Here is a 19,012-nt window from a genome sequence, read left to right on the forward strand (position 1 = left end):
TTACGCATGTAAACATTTGTTTTAAAGTTCAAAACTCTTGGAACTTTGACAATAGTCAAATGATAATACAGGGATTCACATATAATCTATTCATAATAATCTGAACTTCAAATAATATTCTAGGTTTTTGCAAGAATTTTTTTTCTTTCATCTAAGTGTAAACAAATAGGCAACTACAATGAAAATACTAAGCCTTAAGCATGCTGACACATTTCCTAAAAGTCAAAGGTATCTGTGTCACAATGAGCAAATTTAAGATTTTTGGTGACACAAATTTTATTTTTGATGTATTTAAATCACAACGGGTAATAGTTTATGGTTTTTTGTGGCATTTTTCCTTTCATAAGATATTAATAATTTCTCTTTCAAATCAATTCACAATGGAATACCAATTGCAAATGTCATCCAATTTATGTACCTAGCATTCAATTAGTCAATAGATAGTCTAGGTATGCTACTATGATTCAAATCTAAAAATTATTCTAGAAGTCGCCAACAATCATGTCTTAAGTCAATTGGAAATCTAAAATGGTAGGCATGAAAATAGGGTCGAATCCCACCACAATGTCAATTCTCCAATGTTCAACAAACACCGGAACAGATTAAGCCCAATACCATCATTTGGAAAGATTGTCAAGAGGGAATTAAAGTCCGAATCCGTCAACATATTCAATTAGATTCCGGTTCACTTAGAAACTTAGACCAATAAATTATGGGTCAACTAAAATATATTAATTACTCCACATCACAACAATTCTTCGGACTTTTTTTACATTACTCACAAGTGCATCTCAATAGATGTCATTTTTTCTTTCTTTTTTGTTATGAATTCACTCATTTGAGCATCACATAGCACATGATCACTCACTTAGGATCTTGAACCATCTGAGTTCGAGTTAATTTAGAATAGGCCACATGAGATCATGACATAATCAACACTAAATTAGCAAATTTAAAATCATGCTAATCATATCTTTGTAAAGAAAGGAAAAAATAATTAATTCTTCTTCATTAACATAAATTAGAAGAGATGATTTCTACTGTGATACGAAAGTACAACCGATTTGGACGTGAGACTACGAACTCGGCTCCGTAATGATTGTACTTGCGCTGAATTCTTGTAACCTGCTTGATACAAATGATAATCATTTAATCGAGGTCAACTTTCAAAATTGATCGACATTACTTCTCTCCTTTTTTTTCTTTTTTTTAAAGGAAAGGCATGTTGCGAGAAGTTTGAGTTCAATCTCTTCTAAGTAGTTTGAGTTCCTTAAACTTACAACAAGAGAAGGCATCGGCCTTTACCTTATAAAATCATCCACCGGAGGAATCCCGTGTTGTGCAAGACGAGACTGGTGCGCTAATGGAAGGGTTTGTGAGATCGGCTCCGATTTCCTCTACTCTCCAAGCCGAAGCCCTAGCCCTTCTTCAAGCTCTCTTTCCCTCTCCTCGAGCTAGAAAGGAAAGAGATTGTACTTGAATCTGACTGCTTGGTCTTAATAGATTCAGCAAAGAGCGCAGATAGTTATATCCTTGGGGAGTAAGAGCACTTATTTTGGAGGCCTGCCGGCTTATTGGCCAGTCTGCAATTTAACTATAGTCCCCTGCTCAGGAGAGTCCAATCGAGTAGCCAATTGGTTAGCTAAAGCTCAAAAGACAACATGTTTTATTTTTAAATTGGACAGCCCAACACTCGTTGGGTTTGCTTTGCTTTGGGTGTCTGAATTGGGGTTCTGTTGTCTAAACTCGTTTTGATTCAATAAAAACTACGTTCGACAGAAAGAGAAAGAAGGGTTTCTCTATGCCATGTCAAATGAAAAGCAGGTTTGGTAGCTACAGGGTATCATTTTTCCAATCTTTGCAAATGCTACTTTTCATCTTTAGGTAAATGGTGTCTTCCCCAAAATACGTTACTTTATCCTGGAAATCGCTAGAAATCTTGCCTGCCCAATCTAAAAACGACAATAATATTAATACATATCCACTCACCTTGTTGAACAAAGCAATGTGGCTATTATTTGTTCTTCCTACGTATTGAAACGATTTCTAGACCCGTAAAAGTACATAGGAGGAGAAGCAGACGTTCTTGTCTCTTGTGGAGTCGACCAAAGCAAATCTACATCGCGCCGTACAAAAATTCACTGAACATTGTATCGCTTCAATCCGCCAAGGGGGACAAACATTGGACATTCTACTAATGAAAGACGGTAAAAACTATCTTCGATCTTGACTGATGAAACTCATTGTTTTCGTCTCTTCTCGGAAACAAAATAATCTAATTATAAAGCGACGGTGAACATGCGCCAGCCAAACAAAATTGCATCGGACAACTGAACATCTGGACATATAGTAGGCATTAATTACTTCAGGACTGCATCTCTCCGCTCCACGGGATATAATAATTACTTTGGCACAAAGATTGTTCAAGATAAAGCCGTTCAATATCATGGGATAATCTTCATAATACTTCAATTTTGACTCCCCCGTCCCGTGGAAGCGTTTTCTGATGTTAGCCTTGCCAAAACTTCAAGCCTAAGCCCCAGAGGTTGGCAAACCTGAAAAAAAAGACATAAGCTCATACGAGTATAGACATTATTTGACCAGATAAATCAGCCATTTCTCCATATGTTCATCCGCTCATTATCTGACTAATATCCCAGTTTCTCATGATCAAAATTTGCAGCAAAGACAACATTATCAGGTTGCACTAATTTATTGGGGGATTAGCATCAAAGACCTGAGTTTAGAATCATCATACTATAATGCAGATGTCTTTGTTGGTATGGTACCATCTATGCTCCTACAGATGCTCACCTGGACTGCCCATTGACCTAGCAGAACTTGGATCATCCTCAGCAGTTTTTCTCGGGACCTGCACGTGCTTGGTAAGGCCTCCCTGTGAACCACATGAAAGCAGATTATTAAGCGCCAACAATGAAGCCCATCCATTTACTCGTGGGCCTTAATAACAAGAATTGCCGATGATGGCCAAGTAAAATGAGCTAGAATCATCCAAGCAAGGGTATAAAGTCAAGGTCATTTCTCTATCTGAAGCATGGATAACAAATTAATTTTCTGTAAACCACCTTTTTAAGCTGTTTTTGGTTGAGTCCACTGTCATTTCATCAGGCCCAAGTGAATATATACTTGAACACCTCCTAGTGACATCTCCAAGTGAAAATTTTCATGTTCGTATCCCCCTATTTACATATCCTATTGTGGGAGACAATACTCGCTGGTTTCTGCTGTGAAAATTCTTCTTCTCCAGACAGTGATGATCACTTTCACCATTTTTGGTATTATATAATTCAAGTCAAATACTATCTTCCAGCTTCTTATTGCCATCAATATTATATGTAGAGAATTGAGACCCCTTCATGAAATGCTATCTCTCAGCATTACAAAGCTGCCTTAGTTCACAGAAGGGAATATCATCACTGACTTTTGCTCTAAATTCTTCTTCTTCTTTTTTCCGAGGCTTTTTCAGGTTAGGGTATGGGAAGGAGGCGAAATAGAGGGAAGAAGATTGACCCTCATAGCAGTTGGTTCCACACACACATGCAAAGCCAACATACCGTACAATAATCTCATTTCATCCTCGCCAATCATGACAGGTTATCACAGTTTTATCCCAACCATTTATGTGATGTTTTAGAACCTTAAATTTTCAGACTTATCAAAACCACAACATTATTATTTCGCATACTGTTTAGTATAAATGTATTGCACTTTGCTCCAAAATACAAATTGTGTGCCAATTTGACAATTAAGTTTAGTAAAAATGATAGAAAAATAAATGCATGTGGTTTTTCTCACTACTAACTTCTAACAGTATGCCAAGCTACTAATGTCTGAATGAGAAAGATATGCAAGGAGTTTTCATCTTTTAATGGCCATAAATACAGGTAGATGACTCATTTTCAAGAATGTAGTTTCCTCAATCACCCAAATTCTGGTATCTTGTTTATCTCCTACATCCTAGACAAGTTCGAATTGAGTTCTGGCATTTTACTACTTGGTCTTGAGTGAACAATCATAACCGAAGCCTGATTTTGGGAACTCTTTTAAGTTCAGTTCAATTCATCTAGTTTGAAAACAGAACAATCAACTTACAGCTCCTTTATGGGTGTTCAGTCTCCGAAGTGATGGAGCCCGTGCAACTGATGATGCGGCTGCAGCTGCAGCCACTGATTCTGCCAAAAGAGATGAGAGAGAGACAGCCATTGTCATTGTATAATGAATCAAATGGCATTACATAAACCAAACACGCAGTATCTGATTCTTGCAATACCTTCTATGTACATCGACATATTCATCGGTTTCATCAACAATCTCTTCCTGTACTTGGTCAAGTAAATTCTTAAAATATAGTCATTAAAAAGAAAATTATGCAGATGATTGATGAGGCAGTGAAGAAAACCTGAAGAAGTTCTTCAAATACATCTTCAAGAGTGATGATACCAATAACCTCCCCATCCTCAATATCTTCTGATAATTGAGGCAAGCCATTCACTGGCCTTGGAGCCTTCTCAATGTCAACAACGATATCAGCTTTTTCATTCTGTTTAACAAGCAAGGAGTAATCAACTGGGAATCTCCCACAGTGGCCTTCTTTTCTTCAAGTTTGTCCACATCCGGCATTGGTGGAAGATTCTTAGATTTCCCTTTGGCCTTCACTACGGCTGCCATATGACTGCTACCCTTTTGAAACTCATTCAGTATGTCATACAAGGGCATATCTGCTGGAACCCTGGGCAAACAATCCAGCTTAAACCTCATGCCATATTCTTATAATTAAAGGAATGGCTAATTAATATAAAATATCAATAAGCACACCGCGGAATTCTTCTGATCGACACTGCACTAACAGGGGTCTCTGTTTCTGGTCTAACCGTGAGAAGGCTTTTCACCTGAGAGAGAGAAATAGAGCGAGGGACGCAGTAGACAAGTCAGGGAACAGTGTTATTATAAAGACTAGAGATACAGTGAGCATTCCAATTTTGAGATATACCAGAAGAAGACCGATGACATTTCTGGGATTCCCAGAATAGACAGGAACTCTGCTATGACCCCGAGCAAGAATCTTTCCCATTGCTTCCCTAAACAATTATGCCATAAATGTCAGATCTGGTCTATATGTTCCTAAGGTTTTCTTAAATGGATCATGACCAGCTTGACAAAAATTATCCTCAAAGGTAGCCAGGCTATTGGATCGAAATTTCAAGATAAAAAGAAAAAAGAAAAAAAGGAAGAATGCATAAGCATAGCCATCTACAACAAATTTGATGTTTGTTAGACAAAGTTTAACTAAACATGAAGGAAGAATACGTCAGAGTCCGATAGCAAGTGTAACAACTAATGATCCAAGTCTACCCAAGAAATGTTATCTAAGCTTTTAATGTATCCGCTTTCTTTATTATCATAACATCTTCGATGAGACGTGACTTAGCAAATGATTTACTTATGTAGAGGTCTCTGAAAAATCGAGCAATAAGTTATAATTCATTCTATTATATTTGACCCCAGAAAGAATGAGTAGAGGAGAGCACAGACTAAAACGAATCTCTTGAGTAACTTAGTAACTTACCAGTCCAGTTTGGAATTAACATCCAAAGAAAAGGTAGATTCAATGGGTGTCATTGCCTCCTCTGCAGTCTGTCAAGAGGAAAACATAGCAATTGGTATAGCAATCTTCCTTCAATTATGCTATGTCTATCTTCAAATCATATTCAGACTATACAGAGAAATTTGGAAAATAGCAATTTCTCTCACTGCAATGACCTAGAAATATCTCATTTAATAAGAGGAAACTTCTCCAGTGGAAAGTTCTGGACCGCATTTAGAAACAGTGTTAGATTATCAGACAAAAAAGTAATAGTGCCATGGCGACCAGACTTATAATTGATAGGGAAATGGCAATAAGTCGATGCTGACATCTTCTCAAAACTGAAAACATCATCTATCAGATTAGAAACTATGCAAACCAATTGTTGTTTATACTGAGGACAGGATCTTGGATACTAGCACTAATAGATAACTGACCAAAGAAACACAAGTTCACACAACATTCCAAGTTTGCAATAATCAATTAAATATCAGAAAGATGTCGCAATTTCTCCAATTTTAGCTGCTGTAGTACAGACAGAAACAGAGATATTCAGATGTAGTGGCTCCAAACCTTCTCAGTCAAATCTAGAGCTCCACTAATAATCGTGGTCTCATCATGTGTGAGTTCACCTCCTTTCCCAGCCTTCAGAAAACAGAAGTCATGAAAATGAAAAAGAAACCATGAGAAAGATCAAAATGCAACTCCTTTCTTGAACCCATTTGCATGCAAGAATCTTATGGAACAGTGCAACGTTTCATGTACCTCCTGACTGTGGATGGAGACAAGAGCTTTTAATTGAGCACGCCTAAATAATGCCTCATTATGACCCAACACCCAGTCTAGAACCTGAAAAGGAAAAGCAATGACTATGATTATAATTTACCATTTCAAAGGTAATTTACAGTACCTCCAACATCAAAATGGAAAATGAATGTACAGAACGTATGACCATCCACACAATTCCATATAAAAGAAGATTTTATTGAGAGTCATAGGTCCAAGGATTGACATTCTTGCTTATTGAATTGTGTACGGTCAAGGCAAACATCTGTCCGATGCAGTACGGGAAAAATGGATCTTGACGTAGACATCTGCGAAGATGATATATATGCACTAAACATGCTGCAAGAAAATACTTTGAAGCTACTGAGCTGCTTCAGTCTAAAAACCTAAGTCCGACAAGAAGTCATGTCTCAGTGCTTCGCACTACAGTTTTCATTTCTTTGTGCCTTTCCATATCTTAGCATTTTAGCATCATGAGTGCTTTCAACATAAAACCATTGAGCAAATACCTGTAAATGAGGCAAGTTTAACAGTAACTTTGGGGCACTACTGAGAAATTAAGTAGGCCACCAGCTCACAAGTCAATCATCTCTCTATTTCTACAACAACCAATGAAAAGGATGTCAAAGGTCTCAGTTAGAAACCAGTTTTACTTGATCGTAGCAACAAAAATTGACATGCTTCAAAAGATGGAGAAGGAATGATCTAAAAAATTAGAACTATACAAACTAAGCATAAAATGAGAAATCACTTGCTCTAGTACTTGGGGTGACTTCCTATCGGAAGCTGGTTTCGGACCTAACATCAACCACCAATTAGTCAGAACATTATAAAAATCTAATTAATGATAAGGTTAGCACTAGGCTCTTTGTTAACTACCACAAAATACTAGTATCGTAGGTATTTGGTGAAATAGATAAAGACAGGTCTTTAGTAAATGCATATTTGAATTGCAATGACTTCTACTTTATAGAGATTTTCCACAACTCGTGTAACAGATAAAATCCTCCCCTACCACAACTATCGCCCCATGGGCCACCACATACCCCTTGTCACCTCCTCCAGTGTACTGCAGCTCTTGCCATATACACTGCTGGCAAGTGGCAACCACAGTAATCACTGCTTCCACCATCAGTCAACCACCAGCATGACCATTGCATGAGGTAATTTGTTCCTCTCATGCTGAATTTTACCGAATTTATGTACAGTGGAGATCCATCAAAAAAGTATTAGACCTGCTTGTCTAAAAGTTAACATTTATAATTCCAACACTGTAACTTTACCATAGGTTTTAAAAAACAAGGACCTCACACTACCAGATTTGGGATTACAGTGATGGTCCAATGTATTGGACAATCGATTCAGTTCTGTCACACACAAGCTCTTTACATACGCACCTCCAGTAAGACTTATGCCAAGAGTGATTTCATAATGACAAACTCAAAAGACAGTAACTACATACTTTTCCAACAGGATATGCAATTGGATAGCAAATAATCATTAGAATCCGGACAAGCCACACAAAATTGGCACCGACAGCAAGTCCATATCGGGTACATATTGCTTGTGGAATGACCTTCAATATAAGATAAAACAAGAGGGTCAGATCCTTTTGAGCCAATCATGAAGAGATTAAGAAGAATGTTGATGGCACCACAAATTAGGGGAAACACGTACCTCTCCAAAGGCTAGCACGAACGTGACAGAAAGTATAATCGCAACATATTGATTGAAAAGCTTATCCAAGTATATGGGAAGGGCCTGCCGATGGCAAATTTCAAAAAACAAGGTTGTCAGAAGCAATTCCAGCAATGAACTGACAGAAAATTTAGTGGAAAAGGTATGCTAGCCCAAGCCTTTTAACCTAAGCCAATCATTGTCTGGTAACATGTAGGCCCGTGCTTTTCAAACCCAGATAAACACCAGAAGGCCCCCAAAAGATACTAATGTGTACACAGTTCAAACGAACTCTCGATTGAGCAGCAGGGCAAGCACGGCCGTCTCTTTTGCTAAGCTAGTGGAAATGTCAGGTTCAATTTACTTATCAGGGTCCCCAGATTCATAGCCATGCAAAATGAGGAAGCCGCTGACTCGGGCCGAAACAACCGTCAGTTAAAGATAAAATTTAAACGCGGGCTCTGCAAAATGATCCTCAATGCATTACCTCCATTGAAATAGCATTGCAAAGAAGCAGTGTCACGAGAAGCTGGTGCTGCTTCTGGACCACCGGCAAGATAGTAGCTAAAAATTTCAAAAGGAAAATCACAAAGTAAGCATAGAAAAGAAAAAGAAAAAGAAAAGGGAAGGAAATGGATCCGAATCCAGCGAATCAACCCCGTATCTCCGCCGTCCTTACAAATTCCAGATCAAGAATCAAGAACCAACGAACCAACGAACCCACACGCCCCCACACAAACACGCGAAACGAGCCACGACCCACCTGCTTGCTTCTTCTCGGCGTTGGTGCCGCTGCGCTGGAGGATCTCGAGATCGACGCGGCCGAGCGACATGAGGCCGAGGTGAGGCCCGACATGATGCCGGCGAAGAGGACCAAGAAGCAGGAGAGCCCGGCGTAGACGAAGAACATGACCGACCCGAAGGTGATCTCGCTCCCGAGGGAGGTGCCGAGGTCTTCCCGGGTCACCATCCGGGTCACCATCAACGCATTGATCAGATGCACTCCCTCCTCTCCTCCCGCCTCCCCTCCCTCCCTCTTCCGCCCTGTTTCTCCGGCTGCTGCCCTGCAGAATTCGACGTGAAATCGAAGTGGGTTTTTCCACTTCGACGACGACGGTGATGGCGACACGGTAGATTTCCGTGGGGGCTTAAGAGAGAGAGATTGAGATTCTGCGGGAGGTGGGATGCGGTGGTGGCGGCGAGCTTGAGGCGCACGGGAAGAGTCAGAGAGAGAGAGAGAGAGAGAGAGGAGAGGAACTGCGTACGACAATGCCTCGGGGATGATGCGATGTACACGTGGCGGGATCTGGGCGCATCTCGTGGGGAATTGTCGTTTGGTTCCGGGGTCGTGGCCGTTCTTGTCCGGGTTGAAGAGAGAACGCCACTCGCGTTATTAAGAAGAGAATATGGTGCGAAGGTTGCGAACTTGAGCCAAACGCAGAATGTTATTATTGAATTTTTAATTTATTTCATGTGGTCATTGAATTTTAGCTTAATATATTATGTTGTTCCTAAATTTTTAACATATTCAATATGATTAAAGAACTTTTAATATATATTTAATTTAATCATCGGACCATATGAATATATTTAATATTATTTTTGAATTTGAATAAATAAAATGATGACTTTGGACATTTTGACATAGTGTATTGAACATTTATTAAAATTTCATAGATTACATTAAAAAAATAAAAATTCAAGATTAAGTTAAAGTTGAGGAACCACATTAAGTAAAATTAAAAAGATCAAGATATCATATCAAAATTCATAAACCAACTTTGTTGTTACCTATAAATCATTTTCTTGTCCCATGTCATGATGCGAATCATCCTTATCCTCTTCTCTTCTAACGTCCGAAAAGGTGTATCAACTAGAGCGAGATATCTCAATTTGTGATATGTTGATAATACTTGACGCGAGAACGATAATGTATCAAAAAACGGCAAACCTTCTTGAATTGATCTTAGCGCATTTTGGGCAGCACTTTTATACAAGTTCCTTTTATGAAATAAAGCCTGATCCTCAAGGGTAAGGATTGCAGCGAATTCTCGGAAGATGATTGCCTAAGTCAACATAAATAGGGGTTACGAGAACGTTAGTATTTTTTCTTTTTTTAAATGGAGACAGTATAGAATCCGATGGGATATAAAAACATTATGATTAGGACAATATCCTATTTTAATTGCATCTCTCCCCACCTCCCGCTTCCCCCGGCTGCTACCTACAGAATTTGACGTAAAATCGAAGAGGGTTTTTCCAATTCGACGACGACATTGACGGCGACACGGCAGCATTCGACGTAAAATCGAAGTGGGTTTTTCCACTTCGACGACGGCAGCGATGGCGACACGGTAGATTTTCGAAGGGGCATTGGTGGGATTCAGGAGAGAGAGAGAGAGAGAGAGAGAGAGAGAGAAAGGAGGGTACTACGTACGACAATGCCTTGGGGATGATGCGATGTACATGTGGCTGGATCTGGGCGAATCTCGTGGGGTAACAGTTGTTTGGTTCCGCGGTCGCGGTCGTTCTTGACCGGGTTGAAGAGAGCACGCCACTCGCGTTATTAAGAAGAGAATATGGTGCGAAAATTGTGATATCATCACTGAATTTTTAATTTATTTCTTGTGATCGCTGAATTTTAGTCTAACATATAATAAGGTTTTTCAACTTTTAATATATTCGATATAACTCGTGAATTTTTAGTACATATTTAATTTCATTCTTAAACTATATGAATATATTCAATATTATCTTTAAATTTGAATCAATGAAATGATGACATTGAATATTTTGACATAATTTATTGAATGTTTAGTGGAAGTTCATAAATTACATTAAATAAATCAAAATTTCAAAATTAAAAATTTCAAGGACGATATTATATATTAGGACAAAATTTATGAACTATTTATATAGTTATCTATATTGAAAATAAGAATCATTTTCTTGTCCCATGATGCGAATCATCGTTGCCTTATCAAATTCTCTTCTAACATCCGAAAGGTTTTATCAACTAGTGCACTTGTTAGGTATATCTGGTGTGGGATGTCTCAATTTGTGATATGTTAGTCACACTTAATGTGAGAACAATAATATATTGAAAAACAGCAAACCTTCTTGAATGGATCTTAACGAATTTTGGGCAGCACCTTTTACAAGTTCCTTTTATGAAAAAAAAGAGCCTGATCCTTAAGCGTGAGGATTGCAGTGGATTCTTGGAAGATGATCACCTAACTCAACATAAATAGGGGTCGTCGCATGAAAGTCAATGTCTTTTATTGTTATTTTTATATATATTTTTCGTGGATGGTGATAGGATAGGATCTGATGGAATATAAGAATCTTTCGGTACGAGGATATCCTTTTTTCAATTGAATAACCATTGGACATTACAGAGGACATCACTCTAAATTGATTTACATTTTATAGTCAGCTAAAAATAGTGATCTATCATTAGGATTATTTTATCCTATTCGCCTTTTGTGCAAGAGACCAAACAGAATTGTAGGTGACATCGGGAGGTCAATCACCACCTAGACTTTTTTAAACTCCCGGCTTTTATAAGTTTGACTTAAGTTTGAAAGCTTAGGGTCTATTGGACAACTAATCTATTTCTCTACTTTTTTTTTTTTTTTTTAAATTTCTTGGAATAGATAAGGAACATAAATATGTCCATGTGCGTCGGTTAATTTTTTCATTCTCTGAAATAGATCGGCAATTAATGGAAAAAATTTAGAACGGAAATAAAAAGTAAAAGCGATTTACATTTTTATTCTTGAGAATAATATATATATATATATATATATATATATATATGTCTCTCTTCTAAACTCAATGCCTCAGCTATTTCTCTTAGGGCGCGCATGATAAAATTTATATTTTTATTTCTCTCGTTTCCGTTTTCCGAAATGCGTTTAAGAAATTCATTTAAGAACGTATTGATTTTTCTATTTTAATGCATTTCTATTCCAAAATAGATTTAAAGAAAAATCGAAGTTAAAATTTTAATCCATTTCTAAATATAAATTGAGAAATCAATTTATGTCCGTAAATTTTGTCAATTCCTCGCCACAGAAAATCATCGTCAGTCTCTCTCGGCCCACCCACGCCCCTAGCAACCCAACTCCATCTTCCTCCCTCCCTCCCTCCTTCCTTGCAGCAACACAAGCTTCCGCCTCTTTCTTTCTGCAACTCAGCCAAACTCCGGTTTGCGGCTTGTCTTTGCTCGTCAACGTGCCTAGCCTGGAGACTCTCCATCAGAAACAGGGCGAGTCTCATTCCCTTTGTTGTGCGGGCTTGTCAGATGGCGAGATGCGGTGCCTGGTGAGCACCAATTGCCCGGAAGTTGGACTTTCTCCGTGCAATCCGGGGAAGGAGAACGTGATCCCCGTGCCCATACCTAGGGTTTTCGTGAGTGTGCCTTTTGTTCTCTTATCTCTCAAAGCTTTGGATTTTTCTCTGGCTTGTAATGTGTAATTCTTGTGTGAGAGGGTCTATTATCCTATAGGAATCAGCTCGAAACAATTGATCAGAAAAATCTTACAAAAGTCCAATTTTATCAAAACAAGAATTGTTAAGTCTATATTGACATCTTCATAATTAGATGAAAAATTGAAATATAAATTTTTGGGGTCGTATGAGATCATTTCTGCTTTTTCTTTAGAGATATATATATTTTAGTTACCAAACACATTTTTCTACTCAAAACTCAACTAAGGATTAGAAATTGAAAAAAATATTTGTGAATAGAAATTGTTCCCAAGAACAAAAATATACCAAACGCACCCTTAGAATTTGGATGCGCATATGGAAGGATTGGCGTCCTACAATAATCTTTTGATACCTCGAATTTTTATTAAGCTATTGAACCATTCCTTGTAGAATTATAAATCAAATGTCACCGTTACTATTTTTAAAACAGAATGCGACATAAATCGCATATCAATAATTGATTAATAATATGAGTAAAGACACAACTTCATGTGTGCGCGCGCAAGTACTTGTGCGATGCATGGTAAGAGTTGAGAATCGTGTTAAAAAGAGAGAAATGTGATATTTTTGCACATTACAAAACGATAAATACAAGGCTCCTGAGTATACGGTGAGAATTGTGAATTTTATAGTTAACCTAATCCAAAATAGTTATCTTCATATAATCTAACATGCCCTTTAAACTTAAGGTGACTTGAAAGAAGTCAATTGAAATTAAGAGAAAAATTCAAAAAAATGCTGAAATGGTGTTCTTGTGAAGATATTAGCAATCTAGTCACCTTAAAGGCCCAATTAGAACTTGGAAAAAAAAATGAATAGTTTTTAAATAGGTTGAAAATGGGTTAGAACTTACAACCCATTTTCGACCCATAAAATATCAAGTGGCCCACTTAACACTTGATAGAACATAAGTGCAGGTGCAAGGGAGGTCATCCATGTTCTTCATCCTTGTTGTGTCAGTGACCTAAAGCTTCCTCGCTGCTCACCTCCAAGGATGTCTTGGGTGCTTGGGTGCACGGTGGTAGTGATGGCAATGGGGAGGCTGGCAACAACCATAGGAGAGCTCTACCTCACTAGGATCGAGCGAGCAGCGAGCTTGCGGCCTTAGCGGTTAGTCAACGAAGCTCAAGCTTGCTTGGATCTAGCGAGCCACAAGCTTGCCCATAGAGACTAAGCTCAAGCTTGCTTGGATATAACGAGCTGTGAGCTTACCAACTTTAGCTGAGCTCAGGTTTGCCGATGACGGCTTGGACAAGTCGCCAAAGCAAAGGAAGAGGGGGCAGAAGAAGGAAGAAGAAGAAAGAAAAGATAAATAAAGAAAAAGAAAAAGAAAGAAGAAAAGAAAAAATAATAAAATTCTTTTTAGTTTTTTTTCAATAGATAGAAATCCATATACATACCGTAGAAGTACTTTTAAAGGAAGCTCGATGTTATCTAAATCGAAATTCCATCAATATCGAAATAGATATTCTAGACATTATAATGTGATTTTTGATTTGGTATATCACTAAGAACCGATGCATTCTCGCATCGAAGAAGTTTTGTTATAAAAAAAATATTATTTTCATAGCAATTATTAACTAATCTTTTCTCTTATCAAGAAATTTTCAAAAGTATTTCAATTTAAGGTTTTTCACAGTTTTTAAATTTTATTTACTAATTTTTTATTGTTTAATTTATTTTTCTAATTTGATGTGAAGTTTTTATTCAAGTAACGGTCCCGATGGATATGCGAAGAGCTTAAAGTTGATTAAATGGGTAGGAGTAGGTTTTCTTGAATCGAGTTAAATATTACCGCATCTCGATAATATAGATCGGGTTGGATATGAGACAAGTGTAGGTTAGGTTGGGTATGGATCATCAAATTTACATTACATAAAAATGGATCAAAACGGATTAAATTAATCAATATTGGTCGTACTATTTTTACTCAACCCAAATTTGACCTAACCCACCTATTTGATGGCCCCAAATATACTTTTAGTGCAGCAAAGTATTTGAAAGACTATAGCAGAATGATTCAGTATAGGGCACAATAGGGCATAGGATTTGAAAGAAAAGTTCGATTTTTGGTACCAAATTTGGCATTGGTTTCAATAGGATTTGTAACGACTTGTTTTTGAGTACTTCTCAAGAAAGAAGATCAATGGCATACTTGGCTTGAGAAAATAATAACTAGAGGAATTTGAAGTGACCTCCCAACCTAAAAAATAACTCAATCACCAAGACTCTTCATTTCAAATTATTTTTACTAAGGTTTTGTTTGAGTTTCAAAATACTAGTATGATTATCTTTAGTATTGACAATGTCATCCACATTATCCTTGCCTAATACATTTTTAGTTCTCAAACTCTCACCAAATTTGATTTTCATAGCACAATCGTGTAAACTTAGTTTGGACATTTATTTCTCTTCTCATGGTTAGATTCATGTGTAGGAGACTATTGGTCAGACACCTCTTTGAACTTGTTTCCTTAATTATTCTCAATTCTTTCACTAGTTGTGTTGCCATAGCATTATCTTAAACTTGGCATTTTGAGTTAGATCTTGCTTCTTCCTCTAGATTTAATTATTTGATTTCAAATGGTTATCTAGGTTTTGCTGAAAATAAACATTTTCATTCCCTACCTTATTAGTTGGTTATACATCATGGGTTCCCATTTGATCTTAGTGAACTTGTCTCTTGTACTCCTTTTGATTAAATTTGGTCTTATACCAAGTTGAGAATCATGATGAAAAATGGAGAGAAATGTATTATTCTTTGCATTACAAAATGAAGAATACAAGGCTCCTATTTATAGGGTTAGAATACAATTATATTTAGGCCTCATTTACTCAATTAATAATTTTTTTCTAAAAATGGCCACTTGTATTGCTTACAAAAACAAGTGAATAAAAATATTTTCATCATCCATGAAAATGTTTAGCCATAAATCATTATCGATAATGAAAATATTTTCTATTAACTAATTATTTTAAGCAATGTAAGTGATCTTCTTCCAAAAATATTCAAATAATTCATTTTTCAAAACACATGGAGTCTAAAGCACAATTAATGTAAATTAAAATTAACTTAACTCTAAATAGTAATCCTAGGATAGCCTAACATTAAACACATGAGATTTCATGATGCAAGTGGTCCCATGCATGCGTGAGAACTAATAGACAACGCATGCCATATGTTCATGGCCTAATAAATTATTCTTCATTTGAAGTACATAAAAATCGTGCTATGCACGCTGCTTCTGTCCGTTGAGCTGGGAGCTCAAAACCTCACCTCTCTTTAATGGCATGGCAAGTGTATGATGATGACATGGCAATAATTAAAGCAGGCCTGGCCTGCACAACACTAGGGCTGGGAAAATGGGCCCAGCCCACAGTGTACATGGGCCTGGGCAACTCATGCCCGGGCCCAAGTAATGATGTTTTCTTCCTTTTTGCCTTTAGTTTTCTTCCCCCATTTTAGTCAATTTTTCATTGTCAAACTAATAAAATTATTTCTTGCATAAGGTGGGGTTAATAATTCATAAATTGGTATAGCTTATGCGTGATCTCAAGCATGGCCATGTTGCATTCATGCATTAAAAAGAAATTTGAACAATATTGACATCCGACAAAATGTGTATGCAAATATGAACAATCAACTTAAGCAATAAGACAATTTTTTACGAACTAAATTGAAAACAAAAGACGCTCTGAAGTAAGAGGTTTGTATCAATGTGTCATTGCCTAAAAGAGTGCATAGTTACCATCTTGTGAATTAGTGAATAAGTGGCATAAATAAGTGGCGTAAAATGGGCCTAACGCACATCATACAAGGCCTGGGCATCTAGTACGCCTGGGCCCAAGTGATGATGTTTTCGTTTCTTTTTTTTTCCCCTTAGTTTCTCCTCCCTTACCCCCTAATTTTTTTTTCTTGGTTCATTTTTCATTGTTAAACTAATAAATTATTTATTGCATAAGGTGGGGTTAGTAATTCATAAATTGTTATAGCTCGTGCTCGATGTTGAGCATGGGCCTATTGCATTTGTGTTTATTTTGTGTGTTAAAAAGAAATTTGAACAATATTGATATCCAACAAAATGTGTATATGAATGTGAATATTTAACTTGAGCAAAATGACAATTTTTTTATAGAGTAAATCGAAACTATTTTACAAAAAGACATTGCGAAGTAAGAGGTTTATATCAGTGTGCCATTGCCTAAAGCAGTGCACAGTTATCATCTTTGTGGATTAGTGAATAAGTGGCATAAGTAAGTGGACTGAGTGGAGCTAATTGTGCAGGGTTATCGTAATTTGAATTAGAAGATAAATGACACCTATTTCTCTAACCGTTTTGATATTTCTGGTTGTGTTAAGAGTTTGATTACGATAATAGATTTCAATAAAAGAATGACAGGATTGGAAGATTAAGGAAATTTTCGGACACACCAAATTCATTGCTTTCTGTAAATGAATAAAAAAAAAGATAAGGATCTCCAATAGAAGGTTAAAATCGTTGGCAATTCCTGAATTTTATTGAAATTTTCAATTAGGTTAGTGAACTTCAGTTTCAATAACTCATGCATTTTTTAATTATTTTTCTTTTTTTTTACCTTGTTTCTTTTCAACAATTGAAGCACGTTGACCCGAATTTGACCAATTTTCCCATAACAATTGAAGGCCCGTGAGCTTCTGAACCAACTTCCTAATTTAATTCTGGCCCACTACAGTAGATAACTAATTGGGTAGCTAAGGCCCGACTAACTCTTTTGGATTGAATGAAATTTGCTTTCGACCAAAAAAATTAAGGATGGAATTTACATCCGATATTATTTTTATCTTGTCATGATAAGTGAATTTTCTAATTGCGAAATAGTAAATATGTCTTTCATAAATAATGAAACTTACAAAACAGATCTAAAACTACACTTGGATTAAACTTTAGTACTTTTCGGCCCCTTTGTCTCCCTCGGAAAATTGAAGCACATGAAAAAACAAATCATCTCAAACAAAATCATAATTTACTTTTTCAATTTAAGAAATTGAGCATTGTTTTGATGAATATCTCTGTTCTTTTAAATTTAAATTTATATATGTTGGCTGGTGTTGTTGGATGCGCTCATTAATAACAAAATTAAACTAAATGTTTAAGTTGATTTTGAATTGTTTTTTCTCTTATCTTTGTCACTAGTAAAGGCAAGGATACGATCAAACCACGTGATAACCTCACAATTTGTTAGTAATAAATCATGTGATGACATGACAAATAACGTGGCAATTTGTGACGACATGACAATTTATGACATCTAAATGCAAATTACAAAACGTGCTAAATAAATGATTTTTTTAGTTGATCACCGTCACCTTTTTGAAGAAAACACCATAATTTTACTTCCACATCAATTACATTTACAAGCCATTATATAAGGGGCTATTATGTTTATAACCACCGGGATAAACCTTAGATCTTCTAGCGAGGCTGTAGCTCTTCTATGCCTACAATTTGGAAAAAATAATGGGATAAATCATGGACTCAATAAGTAAAACCTCTAATTCTTTACTGGGAGGATATTTCATCATTAAAATCTAGCAAGTGCAGCACTCGTAATATAATGTCGATGGCAGATCGATAGTAAATTCATTACTACAGCTCGACTATATGCAAATGTTCATTACAACATTCTTCAATGCATGCTTACTTTCAGCTTGTTAATGAACACATCAACATATCATATTTATGCATATACCGGCACATATAAAAGATTCATTTAACTTTGTCCTAGCTTGATTAGGCTCTCTACTCAACCAAAGCTTCTAACTTCATGTTAGGCTTCCGGCTCGATTATGGCATCTCGACTAGACCGAGGCTTTTCGAGACTAGCTTCTTGAGGCTTCCGTGCTTAAACTTAGGCATCCCATTGATGTGGGGGCATTTGATTCTCATTAACAAGGCATCTTGTTGACGTAGGGGCATCGTTGCCACCGATATGGCAACGGTTCTTACCTTCATTACGTTATCACATGTGGCATCACAAGCCGGTTTTTCATCTTTTATCTTAACTGACGTATGAAAAGCCTGAGGGCATGCTCATTCAAAAGAGTGTGCTATGGCTCTTAACATTGTACAATATGATATACCGAGCACGATTCTTAATTCGTGGCTTGAACCACACACCTAGGCCAATTCTTGTACCAAGCAAGACTTGGAACCTGCACGTCTTGATGACGATCCAATATCTCGCGTCCTTGGGCAATCCCACACGAACAAGACTAGGAATTAGCAGGCCTCAATGCCAATCTAAGGCTTTACAGCTTAAACTATCACGAGTTGATGTCGATTTCAACTGCGAACCCGACTCCTCATCTCGGGACGTGTATGCATTCAAGGATGCAAACATGAGAAAACCATACAAAAGAACATTATAATATACACACAGCTTATACAGGTGAGTGAGCACACCACTAAA

At 37.0% G+C, this 19,012-nt stretch overlaps 1 protein-coding gene and 1 long non-coding RNA gene across 2 annotated transcripts; both read right to left on the reverse strand.

Moving 5' to 3' along the window:
- Nucleotides 1-2,209: 2,209 nt before the first annotated feature.
- Nucleotides 2,210-4,193, reverse strand: LOC120288305. The gene is made up of 3 exons (XR_005546640.1): nt 4,114-4,193; nt 2,815-2,896; nt 2,210-2,555 (listed from the first exon to the last, which is right to left on the reverse strand). It is a non-coding gene; the product is annotated as an uncharacterized LOC120288305 (long non-coding RNA).
- Nucleotides 4,194-4,219: 26 nt separating this feature from the next.
- Nucleotides 4,220-9,313, reverse strand: LOC120288304 (DUF21 domain-containing protein At4g14240-like). Its single transcript, XM_039302185.1, is given in 13 exon segments — nt 4,220-4,338; nt 4,421-4,564; nt 4,567-4,750; nt 4,837-4,910; nt 5,012-5,099; nt 5,588-5,655; nt 6,179-6,250; nt 6,371-6,454; nt 7,854-7,967; nt 8,069-8,152; nt 8,556-8,632; nt 8,832-8,909; nt 8,912-9,313. Coding segments are annotated over 13 exon segments (1,293 nt in total). The 5' UTR covers nt 9,051-9,313; the 3' UTR covers nt 4,220-4,251.
- Between the last annotated feature and the right edge of the window lie 9,699 nt (nt 9,314-19,012).

The sequence above is a fragment of the Eucalyptus grandis genome, chromosome 9 (assembly GCF_016545825.1).
Source record: "Eucalyptus grandis isolate ANBG69807.140 chromosome 9, ASM1654582v1, whole genome shotgun sequence".
Lineage (NCBI taxonomy): Eukaryota > Viridiplantae > Streptophyta > Magnoliopsida > Myrtales > Myrtaceae > Eucalyptus > Eucalyptus grandis.